General features: G+C 42.0%; 1 protein-coding gene across 1 annotated transcript in view; it reads left to right on the forward strand.

The window, feature by feature from the left end:
* Positions 1–1,904: 1,904 nt before the first annotated feature.
* The window catches only part of me1 (malic enzyme 1, NADP(+)-dependent, cytosolic), a 124,445-nt gene continuing 106,046 nt past the window's right edge, over positions 1,905–20,303 (forward strand). The window contains exon 1 of the mRNA XM_036973913.2: positions 1,905–2,167. Within this exon, the coding sequence (XP_036829808.2) occupies positions 2,039–2,167 (129 nt within the window). The 5' untranslated portion in view covers positions 1,905–2,038. The remainder of the gene's footprint in view (positions 2,168–20,303) is intronic.

Genomic DNA, 20,303 nt, shown 5'->3' on the forward strand with positions numbered 1-20,303 from the left:
ATGCAATAAAATGCTAATTAATTACTTAAAAATCATAAAATGTGATTTTCTGGATTTTTGTTTTAGATTCTGTTCTCCCCACTGTAACAATGTGAATGCAGTTTTGAGGTTTTTTTTACCTTGATTTCTTACCGGAAACAGTGAACATTTAATGGAAAACGGACAGGAGAGCGGGAGCAGGTGTAACAATTCCAGTCAATTCAGGAAGTACTGGAATTTCAATGGAATTCATCCCAACCCTGTTTCTTTTATATATGTATATATAAATATTTTTTTAAGAAACAAGGTCGGGATGAATTGCATTTAAATTCCAGTATATATAGTACTGGTCAAAAGTTTGGACAAACATACTCATTCAAGGGTTTTTCCTTATTTATACTATATTCTACATTGCACATTCTTGGCATTCTCTCAACCAGCATCACCTGGAATGCTTTTCCAACAGTTTCGAAGGAGTTCCCACATACGCTGAGCACTTGTTGGCTGCTTTTCCTTCACTCTGCAGTCCAACTCATCCCAAACCATCTCAATTGGGTTGTGGTTGGGTGATTTTGGAGGCCAGATCATCTGATGCAGCACTCCATCACTCTCCTTCCTGGTCAAATAGCCCTAACACAGCCTGGAGGTGTGTTGGGTCATTGTCCTGTTGAAAAACAAATGATTATCCCACTAAGTGCAAACCAGTATTGCTGCCGAATGCTGTGGTAGCCATGCTGGTGAAGTGTGCCTTGAATTTTAAATAAATCACAGACAGTGTCACCCCCACACCATCACACCTCCACCTCCATGCTTCACGGTGGGAACCACACAAGCGGAGATCATCTGTTCACCTACTCTGCATCTCACAATGACACGGCGGTTGGAACCAAAATTCTCAAATTTGGACATCAGACCAAAGGACAGATTTCCACCGGTCTAATGTCTATTGCTCGTGTTTCATGGCCCAAGCAAGTCTCTTCTTATTGTTGTCCTTTAGTAGTGGTTTCTTTGCAGGAATTCTACAATCAAGGCCAGATTCACGCAGTCTCCTCTGAACAGTTGATGTTGAGATGTGTCTGTTACTTGAACTCTGTGAGGTGCAGATAATTGCTGATTTCTGAGGCTGGTAACTCTAATGAACTTATCCTCAGCAGCAGAGGTAACTCTGGGTCATCCTTTCCTGTGGCAGTCCTCACGAGAGCCAGTTCCATCATAGGGCTTGATGGTTTTTGCAACTGCACTTGATGAAACATTCAAAGTTATTTACATTTTCCGCACTGACTGACCTTCATGTCTTAAAGTGATGATGGACTCTCGTTTCTCTTTGCTTATTTGAACTGTTCTTGCCATAATGTGGACTTTTACAAAATAGGGCTATCTTCTGTATACAACCCCTATCTTGTCACAAAACAACTGATTGGCTCAAACGCATTAAGAAGGAAAGAAATTCCACAAATTAACATTTAAAAAGGCACACTTGATAATTGAAATGCATTCCAGGTGATTACCTCATGAAGCTGGTTGAGAGAATGCCAATAGTGTGCAAAGCTGTCACCAAGGCAAAGGGTAGCTACTTTGACACAGCCTTGCCTTCACTCCTTATCAAAAACACGTGTGTGTGTACTCAAGGTTGGCCATAAACCTATATGGCTATTGAAGATTTCATGGCCCATCATTTTTAAAAGTGCTCCTACTGTAAGGCATAAAAGCCAATATTCACTCAAATTAAATGATTAATAACAGCCCCTAGCTCTTTTCAGTATGGAATATAAAATTAATTATTCTTCATAAAAATATTACCACATGCATTTGACATTTATTAAATACAATTAAATAGTTGCATTATCTTATCCAAGCAAAAAATAGTAGTGTTGTTAATTCATGTAGCCTAACTTCATTCCTCACTGTAGGTAGACTTTCGCTCATGCTCATCGCTCTGTGTTGTCACTGGGAGAGCTGTCAATGTGCCCAAGAGAGCATTCACCGGCGCATCCACTTGTTGACTTGGGTTCATAACAGAGTTCAGGGTTACTGTACGCTATTTAAAGAGGGAGGCAACATGGCACACGGTTTAGTCAAACGGGAATCGGTCGAGAGTGAGATGCATAAATCCGAAGACCAAAGTAAAATGTTTGTTTACACGAAGAAGAGGGGGTATGACGTTACACGTAACCCCTATCTGAACAAGGTAACCAAAACAAGTGCTTTTTGTGTTGACGTTTCTTTTCTAAACGAAGTGTTAGCTTTAGTCTACATGGTTAGGAGTATCAGCTTCAGAGCAGGCTATATTTAGATTTAAAGGAGCCCAGTGCCCCTCGGAGCGGGTTACATGAAGTTGTACCACTCTCGCCTTTGCGGGTTTTTTCCCAAGTAGCCCTTAGCTACAAGACATGACGCGAAAGCCCATCCTCCCCGCGTAAAACCTATTACACAAATTCAGCTTTTCAGATATTAAATAACGGCCCACTGTCAGCCTTCTGTGGATGATTGAGACTTGTGCGTTTAACATTAACGCGCGAACAATATATTATTTTCATTTGGTAAGTGGAATAACTAAAATTCGGTCCCCTGCTAACCTTCGCAATTGCACGAGTGGAACGAAGCATGGGTCCCCCCTCGACTTGCTTGTCAGACTTCGAAAACTCTTCCAGTTTTTTTGTTGTTGTTGTTGTCACAGGCTGCCACTTTAGGAACGTGTTTTCGAAAATAGCACAGAGAGGCCGGCAAAACGGTTGAACGAAATTAGCTAAAAGCTGTCAGGAGGTAGCTTTGCTAGGCAACAAAGCATAGTCATTGTGTCAGTCTGAGTTTGGTAACGGAGGGAGCTTTCGAGCGTTTTCTTTTGTCGGACGAGCCCTGCCTCCCTTACAGATTTACGGTTACAGGCTAGTGAGGCTACATGTTGTTGGTCAACCTGGGGAGAGTGACAGCCTACTATCCCTGTCCATGGTCCTGATCAGGTCATCACGATTACAATTCGTATTTTACAGTATATTACACGTTTGCAGAACTTACTATATGTTTACAAATTCTAGCTAGCTGGCTAATGTTAGCTAGGTTAGGGGTTAGGGTTAAGTTTAGGAGTTAGGTTAAAGGGGAAGGGTTAGGTAAAAGGGTTCAGGTTAAGGGAAGGGCTAGCTAACATGCTAAGTAGTTGCCAAGTAGCTAAAAAGTGGTAAGTCGTTGAACAGTTGCTAATTAGCTAAAATGCTAAAGGTTGGCCGTGATGGAATTCGAACTCGCAACCTTTTGGTTGCTAGACGTTGGCGTTACAGGGCAGACCAACCACCCAACTTTCGTTTTTGCCTTAGTTAACCATCTGTCTTATGTAACCATACCAAACATAACATACAGTATCATACTAAATTGAGTGTTCCTAATATACATTTACTATGTTACTTCTAGTCTATGAGACCAGGCTGATTTGGGCTGGTGTCATACAGTATGTTTCCTTTGACGCTGTAAAAGAGAAGAACAAGGACTTGGAGGTCACTTGTAAGCTTTAGTTGAGTACTTGCCATTCAACTGCTAATTAGGATACTTATCTTGTATTTAAGCTAACACAATACATGTAGATATGAGTGTTATTTAATTTCAATAGATTACATTTTAGAAATTAGGTAAGAGAAAATTGAATGACCCCGCTATATACCCCACCCTTGGTCTCGAATGTCCTCTCTGATTGCCTTGAAGCACGGCATGACGCCATTCAGCAGTGGAAGTCTTTGGGTGAAAGCTCTCCCTTATCTGATAAAGAGTGGCATTTACTACTGTTGAAATGGCTGTCAGGGTCCTTGTCCCTACCTAGCTGCTGATAAGTCAGTCAGTGCAGTTCAAACATCCTGTTTCCTGGAGGGGGGCCCAAGGCCCCACTGCTTACACTGAGCCTAGTTTGTCAGGAAGGTTAATGAGTCCACTCCTCTAAGACCAGCTCTCACACAAGGAGTGCATGCACAGGTGTTTGTGAGCGGGCATGTGTGTGTGTAATATGATGGAAAATTAGGTCACATTTTTTCTATTCATGTGTCCTAACACATTATGGTTTTGAGTGATGTCTTTTTTTTACACTGTGAATGTGGCTGGCTGCAGTTGGAGTATGGTTAGGCTTTGCCTTGTGTTGTACAATTCCATACCTCAGTTTGTTAATCCAATAAGAAGTAGGCTGCCCTTGACAAAACCCATGTCATTTTGGTCACTGGGAGCACTGAATCTGCCTCTAATCCCCAGTCATTGATAAGACTAAAAGCTTTAGCCAGATTCTTGCTTCTGCTGTTTTGACTCAAGTTGGTCATGTCAGCTCTGAACCCTGTCTAAATTGTTTGTTTACATCTAGTAAACTGGTTGTTTAAATTAACATTTAATCCACTTAGTAGACGCTCTTATCCAGAGAGACATACAGGAGCAACTAGAGTTAAGTGCCTTGCTCAAGGGCACATCGACACATCGATCTAGTCGGCTCAGGGATTCAAGCCAGCGACCTTTCAGTTATGCTCTTACCAGCTAGGCTACCTGCCGCACTTCCCAGTTTGCACCTCAGTGGTGTGAATGGACCGTCTGTACAAGAGAGCTGTAGAGGTCTCAGACTGGACAACTATGCTGTTAGTATATGGTGAAACATGATTGGTCTACTGATTTGTGTTTAGTGTACCCCAAATGGTCTTTCATTTGTGATTGGGCCTCTTTGGTAAGAAAATTGGCCCTCCAATGCAAGCTTGAATTTGAAATTGGATAGTGAATTTGACAAGTTGATTGGTCAGACAAACACAGTGAATTTGATTCTGGAATGGCATTGAATGTTGAAATTCCAGAAGGAATGGCTGAGATTTTTATTTGAGTTGCACAACTTCTCAAGCATGCTTCACTAGGTGCAAACCACAGAGACACTTGTCAGCACAACAATATTTTATTTGGATGGTCATATTGGATTTGGTCACATGGCTATGAGCTATCTGAGACCCTGGCTGGTCTACCCATTATATTTCTATGCTCATCTCTCTGTGTCAGAGTATGAAGAGTGAATGTTACGAGACCCACAGTCCTTCATGTTTTGTGGTGAGGCTTTTCATGTTACTTACATGTCTTCCATCGTAATGAGCTAGCTAGAGCATGTGTTATTGCTTTGTTTTGGAGAAGACTGGAGGTTTAATGAGATTAATTAAGAAACACTTCTTTCAAACTGCTTTCATTTGGGAGTCATTGGAGACTGAGTGCAGCAACCTATTTATTTATTTATTTATTCTGTAGTAAACGTGCTTCGTTTGGAAAACTTTAAGTTAAGCCTAATTCCCCAAAAGACTTGTCAAGACCAAAGTACAGGCTTTGTACAGCAAAGTACAAGTCAGTGTGAGTAAAAAATTGGCAGGTCTATTTGCATCGGTCAAAGAAGGCTACAATGGGTTTCTCTCTTTGTTAATTGATAATAACCGAGATTTTAAAAGAGAGGCTATATGAATAGGTTTAGGCTACTTGCTTTTACAGTTTTCCACAATTGTTTACTCACATTTGCTGAATCTTTGAGCCATTTTCCCAAAACTCTAAACACAAAACACAAAAACACAAAACTCTACATATCTCTAGCAAAAGCAAACACTGCATTCAAAACTGTTCTCTTTCCAAAATATTTTTTGTTGCATCAAAATGACCCACACGTCATATGAATAGATCTGTCTACCAACCAACAACACACTGATGTGCTCAACACAAAACACTTCTATGAATTTCCCATCAGTAGATTTATGGCTTTTCATTGTTACACTGGAGCCAGTTGTAAAATATTGTTACAGTAATGTATACCTACACAAATATACATAAACACACACAAATGCAATACAAAATGCAGTACTTTTGAACACTTTCCATACACAACAGGAGAAAACCAGGACAAACATACAGTAAGATAAAGGGTTTTTTGTACAATTTTTTTTTTTTATTTTTTTTTTTATTTTTTAAGTGGCTCATTCTTTCAGAACTCTAAACAGAAAAAGACGAAAACACATGCAAAATGTAAGAAAAAAGACTTCAGGCTGCATCCTGCCTCTTATTTTGGTCTGACCACAGCACCTCATCTACATCACAAGTGATGTTCTCCTTGGCTAAACAGCGGGGAAAGAATCTTCTGGAGTGACGGATCCAGCCGCCGAAAGCCCCCACATCAACTTCACCACATGCATCCTCCATTGCCTGGAGAAGAGGCATGCGTGCGAGGGGAAACTAAAAAACTAAAATCCTAAACTTGGGGTTTAGGAATGGGGAATATGGTGGGAGGTATAGAACAATACATTGTGGGTGGTCAATGAACCAGTTGCGGACCAGAGCAGCCCGGTGGAAACTCACGCTGTCCCAGATGACAACATACCTGGGCTGCTCTGGTCCACCCCTCTGCTCGGCTGGAATAAGGATGCCATGTAGTGTGTCCAGGAATGTGATGAGAAGGGCGGCGTTGTAGGGACCAAGGTTGACATGGGGATGGAGGACTCCTTGCTGGCTAACGGCTGTGTACATGGTGATATTCCCTCCATGCTGTCCAGGGACATTCACAATGGCACAGTGGCCAATAACGTTCCGTCCCAGTCACCTTCTTTTGGCTAGGTTGAAGCCAGCCTCATCAATGTAAATATAAATGTGCTGAATTGCAGCGGCATCCAGCTCCAAGACTCTCTGAAATAGACATTGGCGATCACATTGACCTAGAGCAGTCAATATGGTGAGGCACAATACACTGGATTACAGTACTGTAATGTGTCTATACAGTGCTGATATGATAGTAAATTCACAGTCTAGTATTTACTTGCACATATTCATAACGCTGTTCTTTAACTCTGAGTCTTGCTCAAATGGCACCCTGTAGACCTGTTTCATCCGGCTTCGGTTGCGCTGTAATACACGGTCCAATATAGACAAGCCCACCTGGTGAATGTTATTGAATATTGTGTTGTCTGCAATTATGTGGTTCTGAATTTCTCGTAGTGTAATGGTATTGTTTGCCACCACCATGTTCACAATAGCGGTCTCCTGTTCTGGTGTGAACAGCCGGTATCTTTCACCATGGCCTGGCCATGTCAGTTCTGTAGAAGATCCACAAATAAGATACGATTGGTTACAGTAAGCTAAAATAATAAATTTTCTTTCAATATGAAATGACAGTACTATAACTATTGGCCAACAATCACTGAGTAGCATAGGCCTACTCATATGTCAGACTGCAGAATACTATAGTATACATACACAAAGAGCATAGTGTAGATGGTAGGTAACTTATCGGTTCTCATTGCTGAATGTACGGATGATGTATGCAACCGTGTAGCGGCTCAGGTTGAGCTGAACTCTCTGCCCAGCCTCCCTCATACTCAATCCATGGTTGAGCACATGGTCAACCAATGTGGCCCTGATCTCATCTGAGACAACTGTCCTTCCTCATCCTCCTCTCTCCCCTCTTCCTCTCACTCCTTCACGTCCAGCTCTTGCTTCACCGTTGACTTCCATTTCCCTCCAGAACAGGAGAGCTCATCTGTGGCCTTTTATAGTGCTCAAAGCTCTGATTTCTAAGTGAACAATTCAGCAACTAGTGCTTACACCTGTGAGGAGTGGGTGTTGCCAATTGGTGTTTAGAGCTTGGCATTGTGGTTGGCGTTGCTTTCCAATGGGACTAAAGAGATTTTCATTTTGAATGTTGTGCCTAATGTAGGGAACTGTGTTTTGCAAAAAGAGTGATATAGAATTGAAAACCGAGTGTAAAGCAGGAATTGTTCTTGCAATTTTGCAGACTTGGTGTAGGGATTTGGTCCATGAGTTTCAGGTTTCGGTGATTTGCGTTTCAAGATCCAATTTTAGTGTGTAAACAATTGGGGAAAACTGTAAAGAACGTTTCTTTTTATATAAGTAGGGCTAAACCACAATTACTTTTGACCGCCAGCAGGCAATGAAGCATAAGCACTGAGTGCAAAGACACTGAGATTGCTTTCTTGAATGCACCAGCTTAGGTTTGGTGTGAGCTACCTGATACCCTCATAAGTCCGGTCGAAACAGACGTAGGCATACACACTTAAACACACAAGCGCACAGGTAAGAATAACGTTTTTCTCCTCTGAGGAGAAAAAGGCTTTTTATGCGGCGGAGTGAACCATTCACTGTCGACCTTGTCCATGAACCAGCAGGAGGAAATTAGAGGAGAAGGTAAGAAATGACTGCTAAATTATGTTCTGCTTCTCAACAACAGGCAGCCTTCTGTGGGCCCAGCAGTGGGACATTGTTGCCCTCTCCTGGGTTCAGCACACCCTGGGGATATGTGTTTGCCTCCCTCACCTGATCCACTTCAGCCTCAGACAGGAGCCAGTGAGCGGGACAACACACTAATTAATGCTGAGGGACAGAGGTTGCTAAAAGTGGCGTGTCCTCACATTTGCAAGAGTCAATTTCGTTTTCATCCCCCTCCACTCACTCTCCCTTCACCTCATACCCCTCCTTTCTCGCACCACACTCACTCCACCTCTCTGAAAAGGTGGAACAGGATATTATAGGTGTGTTTTCTATGTGCACACTACGCAATAAAGAAACAAAGTGGGGAGCGAGGCAGAGAAAGAGGGTCTCTGTGGGGAGGAAGAGAGAGCTGGCCGGACTCCACAGACGTCCTCTGTCTCTCTGGGTTGATCAGGTATTAATGAGCAGCCTGTGTGAATCTCAGGCCCCCAGGCCACACTGCAGCCCTCAGACGCTTGCTGGGCAGGCCGGCATGTCACAAAACGCTGGCATGAAAAACAAGAAGAAGTGAAATACGCTCTCTGAGCATCCTATCAGGGATGGTGTTTTACTTCAAACACCGAGGTAGTGGAGCACAGTTGACCCAACAGATGCCCATTCAGTGGGTCTTTGTGTGCTAACTAAGCCAACCCTGTGCTGAGTGTGGTCATGGTATGGATGGACACTTGGCCCTTAGCATTCATTAGCGTCAATGAAGACCTTGACCTGGGACAGTCCTCTGACGTCTCTGGATGTTAAGGAATATGGCTCTCCTCAGAAGACCCCTATCATGCACAGAAGATGTTCTGCTGTTCATCATGGATTGGTATTCAATTTCACTAAAATTGTGTGGAATGGTTCAGAGTTCAGTCTGGCATCAATTTTCAACTCTCCAGAAAATGGAGATCCCTTAATTAAGAAGTAATATGCAGTTTATTGAGGTTTAAAATAGCTGGTGTTACGTAACATTTCAGCCCAAAATACAAATTGTGTTGAAGATCCAGACCACAAATTGGATGCCCCATTTGTAACCACAGGCTCCACATGACATCGCAGATGGCCCATCAGACAACAGACGTCCATTAATCTGTGTTCTTGGCTTAGTGAAAACTCTGTGGAACAACACTGTATCTGATTGGATGACGAGGATGTGCTGGAATGCTAACTGGCTGACCCTGGCAATGGAGCTGGGTTATCATAACCCTCTGTCTCTAACAAATGGAAGTCATTATTAGCCTGAATGATTCTGAACCGAACTGTTCTTTGGTTGCTACTCCCATTGGCCTTCTCTCCCTATAGTTAGCTTCTTCACAAGCCTTGCATCTTCCTCTCACCGAGTTTAGAATAAATACATTTAGAAACAAACATACAGATGGCATCAAATAGCTTTCAAATCTGTAATGGAAACATTTCTAAAACTGTAACTTTGGATTTTGGAACACTCTTTAGGGGTTGCTGGTTGGAAGACCAGCCAGTGATTGAGAGGGACTGGTTTTGTGTGAATCCACATTTTTTTTAAATGTATTTTATTTAACTAGGCAAGTCAGTTAAAGAACAAATTCTTGTTTACAATGACGGCCTAATCCGGCCAAAACCTGAACCTAACGACAATTGGCCATTTTTAGAGCCAATGTGAGATGCAGGCGGGTGTTAGCTGGCAATACACTTTCATGACACTGTTAAACTGATGATTGGCTATGGGACAAAGAGTGCTCTGTTCTTGCTCTATCACAGGTCAGATGGTCCTGTCAATCTCCCTCTCTAAACTGCCCCTAGAACTCCCAGAACTGTGTGTGTGATGTCACAGGTATCTCAGGTGTGGCCAGGTGTCTCCAGGTGTGGCGGTGCGGCCGCACGCATCGCCGGCCGCCAGACATTCCACTGATGGACTGGAGTGGAGCGGCCAGACGGGGAAAGTGCAACCCTGTTCCCCTCCAATAACTCAACCTTGGTGGCACCTGCCAAGCAGCCTCATTTTACCCTGTCTCACACACACACACACATACACACTCACACACAAGATCTCCATCTGCCTGTTCATTATGGCTTTTTTTTCTCTGGGACAGACCCGTCTAAATCCCCTAACCTGCTGGTTCGTTGAGGCTATGTGTTTTCTCTAAGACATTTCTTTCCAGGTCTGGACAATGGACCAGCCATTAGACTGGTCCCAGACACATAGAGGGAGACAGTGATGGACTTATCGCCTGACTATAAAGCATGGCTCAGACCTCCCATCCCCACCCATCTGTTGCTCTTGTTTCCTCAATACAGCTTTTGTTTGTTGTTTGAAAGGGAACATATTGGAAAGTCCTGATATCAATATGGGTCTAGAGCTGGAGAACCAAGGGATTAACCAAAAGGCCAATCCAAGTGAGGCTAGTCAGTGGATTTGGAATTTGGAATGACCGATTGCCTATTGTATCATAAAGGATGTTGTATGAGGATATTGTCTGATAAACAGGTTGGGGGTCTGGTTTTGGCACAACTCCCAAAGGACTTTGAATATGCCCAAACATAAATGACTGAAAGTCAAACCTGGTCAATGGGCCTCCATATTCACTTTCTAGGATACAGTGGAGAAACACAGTCCAGCCTGCACAGGCAGCAGCACAAGCTCGCCACCAAGCACATCACTGGGAACTGGAATGCTGTCACAGGGAAAGTGATTGTTGAAGACCAACGCTCTATCCCCATGAGCTACTGGCAATGGAGTTATGTTATGGGGTTGCAGTGTTACAGCCTTTGCTCATTATAATGGTGAAGGTGTTTGCATAGCTAGAAATAAGTTCAATGCTTCATTCTTTTTCTCCTTTGCGTTTTTTTTGTGAAGATTCATTCAGTGCACAGATGTACAGTGGATCGTCCTTTAAAAGTTGCAGCGTACTTACTGCAGCACAGCTTGCATGGTGCTGCAGAATTCTTTGGCACGTTATTTAAGTGTCAGCCATTGTGAACATTAACATTAATGCTAGTTAGTGCTAGTTTGACCACCAGAGGACATGTTTGAGAAGTATTTGATATCCTTCAATAGTGGCTGTACTAGAGATTTTATTACTTTTTTTTTGTAAGAACGTAGCATATGTGAATGATTTTAAGAAATTTTGCTTAATTAATTTTATTAATATTATGATGTTTCTATTCCAAGTAAAACAAAAAACCCTCTGGGTTTCCGTTAGGATGGAACAGAAAATATGACGCTGTACAACGGGAGAAGGCTACAGTACTGGGCTGTTAAGGTAAAGAATCCCTGTGTTGTGCGGGCATGCAGGAGACCGGGGTTCAATTACCCGACGGGGAGGAAGGAGTAGGCTGTCCTTGTAAATAAGAATTTGTTCTTAACTGACTTACCTAGTTAAATAAAGGTTACACTAAGAGCATAACATTTCTACACCCTAATTGTATAATTGTAGTCCAACCAATACCCAAATGGAGATTCAGTGAACATAAAAATAGAATTGATTTATCAAGACCAGCATGGCTGTCGTTAAAACGTGGCCAAAGCACTTCAATTCTGATGATTGTACAACTGGAAATAAATAAATCACCTGATTTATTCAGTGTTGTGTTGTTATTTTGAGATAGCAGGTCAACAAGGATTTACTTTAGCCACATTTACTTATTACTGAGAACAGAACGGAAGCTAAATTGTTTAGGGATTTTCCAGGGAATTTAGAGTGAAGAGCAATTCAGTAGCTAACGGACTTAGACAGGTACGTTTCTTCCTCATATCTAGTCTACCTTAAAACATTTCTGTAGCCTACTTTATACTTAAAGGCTATACAGAAATGTTACATCTGGGGGAGCTCCTGAGCCAGAAGGTGTATACTAAAATGGACAGACATATTGCTCAGAAATGACCTCATGACCTCATGTTGCACAGATTCTTTAATATGGATTTAGCTGCATTCTGGGTGTAGGCTCGGTTCAGCTGTCACAAGGGAACACCATGTTGAATGTGACAGAAGCCTTGTGACAGCTCTGCTTGTTTGCATAAATACTTGTGCTTAGCGCTGTCCATCAGTCGTGTCATATCAACCCAGACTGTTTTTGGAACTAGACTAATGTGTGCTAAAGAGGTACTGGCCTGAACTATGTGAATGTTTAGCCCAAGGCTTCAGAGTTGCCGATTTGATTAGAGACTTGGACTCTTGCCCGACAAGACTGTATCCCCCGAAGGACCCCCATACACAGAGCATGAAAAGTCTCAAGAGAAGACCGCGGCGGAAGGCTGCATTTGAAAAGTCTTACATCCCACACCCCGGCCGTCCCCTCTTTAGTCAACACCATCTCTGTTTTCAAAGCTGTTTAACCAGCAAGTGTCCATCCAGTCACAAGTTGACACCTCACTGATTTTCAGAGCCCTGCGGCTCACATATTTTCTCCAAAGGATGACTTTGAGAAGCTCCTCTCAGTCAAAAGAGAATGGGAGCCCAGATGGGTGGAGTTTTCAGGATGAGGATGACTTAATGGAAGCGGAGATAATCTAAATCTAGGCTTTAATGTTGTGCTGACTAATGGTGGTTTTGGAACAGCGCTGGGCTGTGGTATGCCATATGGACGTGTCTGTGATGGTTGTATACTCTGCATGTTGTTCGTGTCCTGTGGGACACTGTGTGGGGCTGATTGCTGGTCACGGTCACGCTGTCATCCGGTCTCAAGAATGTCTCAGTCATCCAAGGTGACGCCACGTCCAAGCAGGCTTAAACACAATGGCAGTAAGCAACTGACAAAGAAGCCAATTTAGAAATGAAATGTACCTGTCAGACTGTCAACAGATGTTCTGGATAATGTGAAGCTCTTCAGCATGGTGCTGTTGAAGATTGACAGCTTAATGATCGAAACTAAACTAAGGCTGGCCTTTACTCCTGAGAGCAAAATTGTGTGTTAAGTCAAAATTTGCCTGTTTAATTTAGAGAAGTCAGTTGTGACGTATGTTGGGAAAGTTTCATAAATAGCCTTTCCAGAAGGCCTTGTGAGTCTATCTACTGGCCCTGAACATGTCCCCCCCCCCCCCCCCCCCCATGGTGTCCTTGTCTCTCTATTTCCAATAGCACATCTCTCATAGACTACTATCCTGTTTCACACCACCACCGACTTTTCGTCCGCATTTCTCAGTTAAAGTAGGAATGCCTCCATGTTCTCTCTCCACTTACCCTACTTGTTCCTGCTGAGTTATTATTACTAGCTGCAAATGTTTAGGTCCTGATGACAACCGCTCTCTAAACAAAGTTGGCATATTAATGTGTTTTCTGCCCGTGATTCCAACTAATGACCCAATTTGTCTTGGTAAGCGAGTGTTTACAAATGTTGTAGCAGCCATAAGGCCAGGAATCAGTGGAAGGAAGGTTGAAGTTGAAGTTCTCAAAGTGTACATCTATTTACAAGTCTTGGTGATCCAACAGTGAAGGCGTCATGTATACAACGAGTAGATTTATAAAATATACATGGGCAACCGCCCTAAGGAAATAGCCTCTGTATTAGGCTAAACCTGTCCTATCGGAACAGACACAAGTAGTGGGCAAGACTACACAGCCTCCCTTTGAGAAACCGAATCATTAGTGTCTAGTTTGAGAAACAGAAGCCTCACAAGTTGCGACCCCTGGGATGCTGGTCTTCTAGGCAGAGTTGCAAAGAAAAAGCCATATCCAATAAAAATCTAATATTAAGTCTGTTTCTCAAACTAGACACTCTAATGTACTTGTCCTCTTGCTCAGTTGTGCACCGGGGCCTCCCACTTCTCTTTCTATTCTGGTTAGAGCTAGTTTGCGCTGTTCTGTGAAGGGAGTAGGACACAGCGTTGTAAGAGATCTTCAGTTTCTTGGCAATTTCTCACATGGAATAGCCTCCATTTCTCAGAACAAGAATAGACTGACAAGTTTCAGAAGAAAGTTCTTCGTTTCTGGCCATTTTGAGCCTGTAATCGAACCCACAAATGCTGATGTTCCAGATACTCAATTAGCCTAAAGAAGGTCAGTTTTATTTTATTATTATTTTAATGGACAAAAAATGTGTTTTTCTTTCAAAAACAAGGACATTTCTAAGTGACCCCAAACTTTTTTCCGTACCTCTCCTTGCCCCTACCTGGGCTCAAACCAGGGACCCTCTGCACACATTGACAACAGCCACCCTCGAAGCATCGTTACCCATCGCTCCACAAAAGCCGCAGCACTTGCAGGGCAAGGGGAACAACTACTTCAGGTCTCAGAGCGAGTGACGTCACAGATTGAAACGCTATTAGCGCTCACCACCGCTAACTAGCTAGCCATTTCACATCGGTTTTATATATATATATATATATATATATATATAGTAGGAAATTGATAAACATTTATGAATCAAATGGCAAACAATTTACACAATGAACGTGCACACTTTTGAAAGGCTTTGTTTAGTTAATGAAAAAAGATTTGAGAGTTAAATATTATTGCTGTTCAAATAATAAGTAGTTGTTCTGAAATTATTAAGGAGGGCTAGGTCTATACAGTAAGTGTGTGTGTGTGCGCGCTTGTGTATTTCTTTTCTTTAGCAACATTGATATTGAGCCTTCTTAGCCAAACACAAATCACTGTACAAAAGCTTTGTCTTACTTGATTTATCTAACTAAGTCCCTTTCCCCTCTACTCACCCACAGTTTCATGTGTTGCACTGAATGACGTCTCCCCTATATTAGCCTGTACGTTAGGTCTGTGCTCTGACCCTCTTTGTCCTGTGGAGGAGAGGGAGAGAGAGAGACCCCAACACACCCTAATTGACAAATTTGCTTGAGGGTCTGCTATACAAATTGATGGAAAGTGGCATTGGGGGAAAAACATACATTATGAAATCCATTAACACAAACAACAAGTGTGCCGTTAGAATTGACAAAAAACACACACATTTCTTTCCAAAGAGCCGGGGGGTGAGACAGGGATGCAGCTTAAGCCCCACCCTCTTCAACATGTATTTCAACAAATTGGCGAGGACACTACAACAGTCTGCAGCACCCGGCCTCACCTTACTAGAATCTGAAGTCAAATGACTACTGTTTGCTGATGATCTGGTGCTTCTGTTTCCAACCAAGGAGGGCCTACAACAGTACCTAAATCTTCCGCACAGTTTGTCAGCCCTGGGCCCTGACAGTAAATCTCAGTAAGACTAAATAAAATGGCGTTCCGAAAAAGGTCCAGTTACAATGACCACGAGTACAAATTCCATCTAGACACCAATGCCCTAGAGCACACAAAAAAATTATACATACTGTACCTTGGAATAAACATCAGCGCCACCTGTAACTTCCACAAAGCTGTGAACGATCTGAGAGACAAGAAGGGCCTTCTATGCCATCAAAAGGAACATAACTTTCGACAGACCAATTAGGATCTGGCTAAAAATCCTTGAATCAGTTATAGAACACATTGTCCTTTATGGTTGTGAGGTCTGGGGTCCGCTCACCAACCAAGAATTCACAAAATGGGACAAACACCAAATTGAGACTGCATGCAAAAATAGAATCTGTGTACAACGTAAAACACCAAATAATGCATGAAGAGCAGAATTAGGCCGATACCCGCTAATGATCAAAATCCAGAAAAAGAGCTGTTAAATTCTGGAGACGATCTAATGTTAAATACTGTTGAAGTAATATATCTACAGGTTCATCGGCCTCACCGAAAGCCCATTCTTGTGGGAAGCTGTATAAGACCACCAAGTGCTAACAGTCAGTATTTGGATAATATGTGTGAAATGCTTGATAATGTACAGTTGAAGTCGGACGTTTACATACACTTAGGTTGGAGTCATTAAAACTCGTTTTTCAAACACTCCACAAATTTCTTGTTAACAAACTATAGTTTTGGCAAGTCGGTTAAGACATCTATAAGTAATTTTTCCAACAATTGTTTACAGACAGATTATTTCACTTATAATTCACTGTATCACAATTCCAGTGGGTCAGAAGTTTACGTACACTAAGTTAACTGTGCCTTTAAACAGCTTGGAAAATTCCAGAAAATTATGTCATGGCTTTAGAAGCTTCTGATAAGGCTAATTGACATCATTTGTGTCAATTGGAGGTGTACCTGTGGATCTATTTGATGGCCTACCTTCAAACTCTGTGCCTCTTTGAGGAACATCATGGGAAAATCAAAAGAAATCAGCCAAGACCTCAGAAAAAACACTGTAGATATCCACAAGTCCGGTTCATCCTTGGGAGCAATTTCCAAATGCCTGAACGTACCACGTTCATCTGTACAAACAATAGTACGCAAGTATAAACACCATGGGACCACGCAGCCGTCATACCACTCAGGAAGGAGACGCGTCCTGTCTCCTAGAGATGAACGTACTTGGTGCGAAAAGTGCAAATCAATCCCAGAACAACAGCAAAGGACCTGAAGATGCTGGAGGAAACAGGTATAAAAGTATCTATATCCACAGTAAAACGAGTCCTATATCGACATTACCTGAAAGGCCACTCAGCAAGGAAGAAGCCACTGCTCCAAAACCGCCATAAAAAAGCCAGACTACGGTTTGCAACTGCACAAGGAGAAATGTCCTCTGGTCTGATGAAACAAAAATAGAACTGTTTGGCCATAATGACCTTTGTTTTGATGAAAAAGGGGAGTCTTGCAAGCCAAAAAACACCATCCCAACCGGGAAGCACGGGGGTGGCAGCATCATGTTGTGAGGGTGCTTTGCTGCAGGAGGGACTGGTGCACTTCACAAAATATATGTCATCATGAGGGAAAATTATCTGGATATATTGAAGCAACATCTCAAGACATCAGTCAGGAAGTTAAAGCTTGGTTGCAAATGGGTCTTCCAAATGGACAATGACCCCAAGCATACTTCCAAAGTTGTGGCAAAATGGCTTAAGGACAACAAAGTCAAGGTATTGGAGTGGCCATCACAAAGCCCTGACCTCAATCCCACAGACAATTTTGTGGGCAGAACTGAAAAAGCGTGTGCAAGCAAGGAGGCCTACAAACCTGACTCAGTTACACCAGCTCTGTCAGGAGGAATGGGCCAAAATTAATCCAATGTATTGTGGGAAGCTTGTGGAAGGCTACCTGAAATGTTTGACCCAAGTTAAACAATTTAAAGTCAGTGCTACCAAATGCTAATTGAGTGTATATAAACTTCTGACCCACTGGGAATGTGATGAAAGAAATAAAAGCTGAAATAAATAATTATCTCTACTATTATTCTGACATTTCACATTCTTTAAATAAAGTGGTGATCCTAACTGACCTAAGACTGGGAATTTTTACAAGGATTAAATGTCAGGAGTTTTGAAAAACTGAGTTTAAATCTGTTTTGCTAAGGTGTATGTAAACTTCCAACTTCAACTGTATGTGATATCAACAGAGAAGTATATTTTTGGAGTGATTTAATATTGACTGTCTCTCATCAAGCTGTTCACTCACAATATAATAGCCATATCTAGGAAAACCAAAGTTCTAATAGTTCTAATATAGTGTATAAGTGGTCATACAATAAGTTTTGTAGTGATTCATATGTTGATGATGTAAAAAATATTTGCTGGTCTGTGGTGTGTAATGAGGAGCAACCAGACACTGCACTTGACACATTTATGAAATTGCTTATTCCAGATACTAATATGCACCCACTCATTAAGAAAATGACTGTAAAAACTGTTAAAACCCTTTGGATTGATGAGGAATTGAAAAATTGTATGGTTGAGAGGGATGAGGCAAAATGTATGGCAAATAAGTGTGGCAGCCCAACTGATTGGCAAACATACTGCAAATTAAGAAATCATGTGACTAAATACAAATATATAAATAAGCTTAAATTACATTTTTTTGGGAAAAGCCAACTAAGCTCCATCATTCATTGAATCAGATGGCTCATTCAACACAAAACCCACTGATATTGCTAACTACTTTAATGTCACAAACGCTGACATTACACATCCAAGTATATCTGACCAATTGTGAAAGACAAGAATTGTACCTCTGAATTCTGAAAAGTCAGTGTGAAAGTGGTGAAAAAAGTTTTTTTGCAAATCAGCATCGACAAGCCACTGAGGTCTGACAATCTGGATGCAAAATTACTGAGGATAATAGCGGACAATAATGACACTACTTTTTGCCACGTCTTCAATTTAGGTCTAGTAGAAAGTGTGTGGGAGGGAAGCTAAAGTCATTCCACTACCCAAGAATAGTAAAGCCCCCTTTACTGGCTCAAATCAAAGCGACCAATCAGCCTGTTACCAACCCTTAGTAAACTTCTGGAAAAAATTGTGTTTGACCAGATACAATGCTATTTCACAGTTAACTAATTGACCACAGACTTTCAGCACAGTTATAGGGAAGGACACTCAACAAGCACAGCACTTACACAAATGATTGGCTGAGCAAAATTGATGATACAATTATTGCGGGGGCTGTTATCGATCAGTCTGCTGCTGGAAAATGTATGTGTTATGGCTTACACCCGCTGCTATAATGTGGATAAATCGTTACTTGTCTAACAGAACACAGAGGGTGTTCTTTAATGGAAGCCTCTCAAACATAATCCAGGTAGAATCAGAAATTCCCCAGGGTAGCTGTTTAGGCCCCTTGCTGTTTTCAATCTTTACTAACGACATGCCACTGGCTTTGAGTAAGGCCAGTGTGTCTATGTATGCGGATGACTCAACACTATACACGTCAGCTACTACAGCGACTTAAATGACTGCAACATTTAACAAAGCGCTGCAGTTAGTTTCGGAATAAGTAGCAAGGAATAAGTTAGTTCTATTTCCAAAACCAAAAGCATTGTATTTGAGTCAAATAATTCACTAAACCCTAAACCTCAGCTACGTCTCGTAATGAATAATGTGGAAATTGAGAAAGTTGAGGTGACTAAACGGCTTGATGTAACCCTGGATTTTAAACCGTCATGGTCAAGACATATTGATACAACAGTCGCTAAGAAGAGGAGAAGTCTGTCCATAATAAAGCGCTGCTCTGCTTTCTTAACAGCACTATCAACAAGGCAGGTCCTACAGGCCCTGGTTTTGTCGCACCTAGACTACTGTTGAGTAGTGTGGTCAGATGTCACAAAGAGGGACTTGGGAAAATTGCAGTTAGCTCAGAACACGGCAGCACGGCTGGCCCTTAAAAGTACACAGAGAGCTAACATTAACGACATGCATGTCAATCTCTCATGGCTCAAAGTGGAAGAGAGATTGACTTCCCAATTACTTGTTTTTGTAAAAGGTGTTGACAAGCTGAAGGTACCGAGTTGTCTGTTTTAAAATACAAGCGCACAGCTCGGACATGTGGACATGTGGTGGTGTAGGGATGTTATATGATGTACTGTTTTATCTTCAGGTCATTCAGCACAAACATAGTTCACTGTTTAATCTTATGTTTTATATGTAATGTGGGTGATTTGGTGTTTTTGGCCCCCAGGAGCAGAAGCTAATTGGGATCCCTAATAAATACAACTATCTATTGGTTGAAATACCACAGTGTGCCATCACAGCAGCAAGATTTGTGACCTGTTGCCACAAGAAAAGGGCAACCAGTGAAGAACAAACACCATTGTAAATTCAACCTAATATTTAATGTGTGTGCGCGTGTGTGTGCGCGTGTGTGTGCGCGTGTGTGTGCGCGTGTGTGTGCGCGTGTGTGTGTGTGCGTACGTGTGTGTGTCAGATGGCGGAGGCCAATGCCATGATTATTTAAGGTGTGTAGAGTTATGAGTGGAGGAGGAGCTTCCATCAATGGTGTCTGTGTACCTTGGCTGTATATCTTTCAGAGAAACTACTGAGTGTTAGGCCTACTCCTTTCTTCCTGCATTTGAAAATATAGGATCAACTTACGATGAAGGTGACACCACAGTCAATGTTGTCCTCTGTTATAATTACAACCTGTATAATCGAGAAAGCGGACTTCACTTGACGTTTGTGCATCTTACTATAGCCTAGCCCTAGGTCCCAGTACAAATGTGGTGTGCCCTTGTAAATGTTTACTAGCCTTTTTCACATAAAATGTTATTTGTCACATGCTTCCTTAACAGGTGTAAACTAACAATGAAATGCTGACTTACGGGACCTTCCCAACAACGCAGAGAGAAAGAAAACTGAGAAATAATAGAAA

This window comes from Oncorhynchus mykiss, chromosome 3 (assembly GCF_057628025.1).
Source record: "Oncorhynchus mykiss isolate SJ-2025 chromosome 3, ASM5762802v1, whole genome shotgun sequence".
Lineage (NCBI taxonomy): Eukaryota > Metazoa > Chordata > Actinopteri > Salmoniformes > Salmonidae > Oncorhynchus > Oncorhynchus mykiss.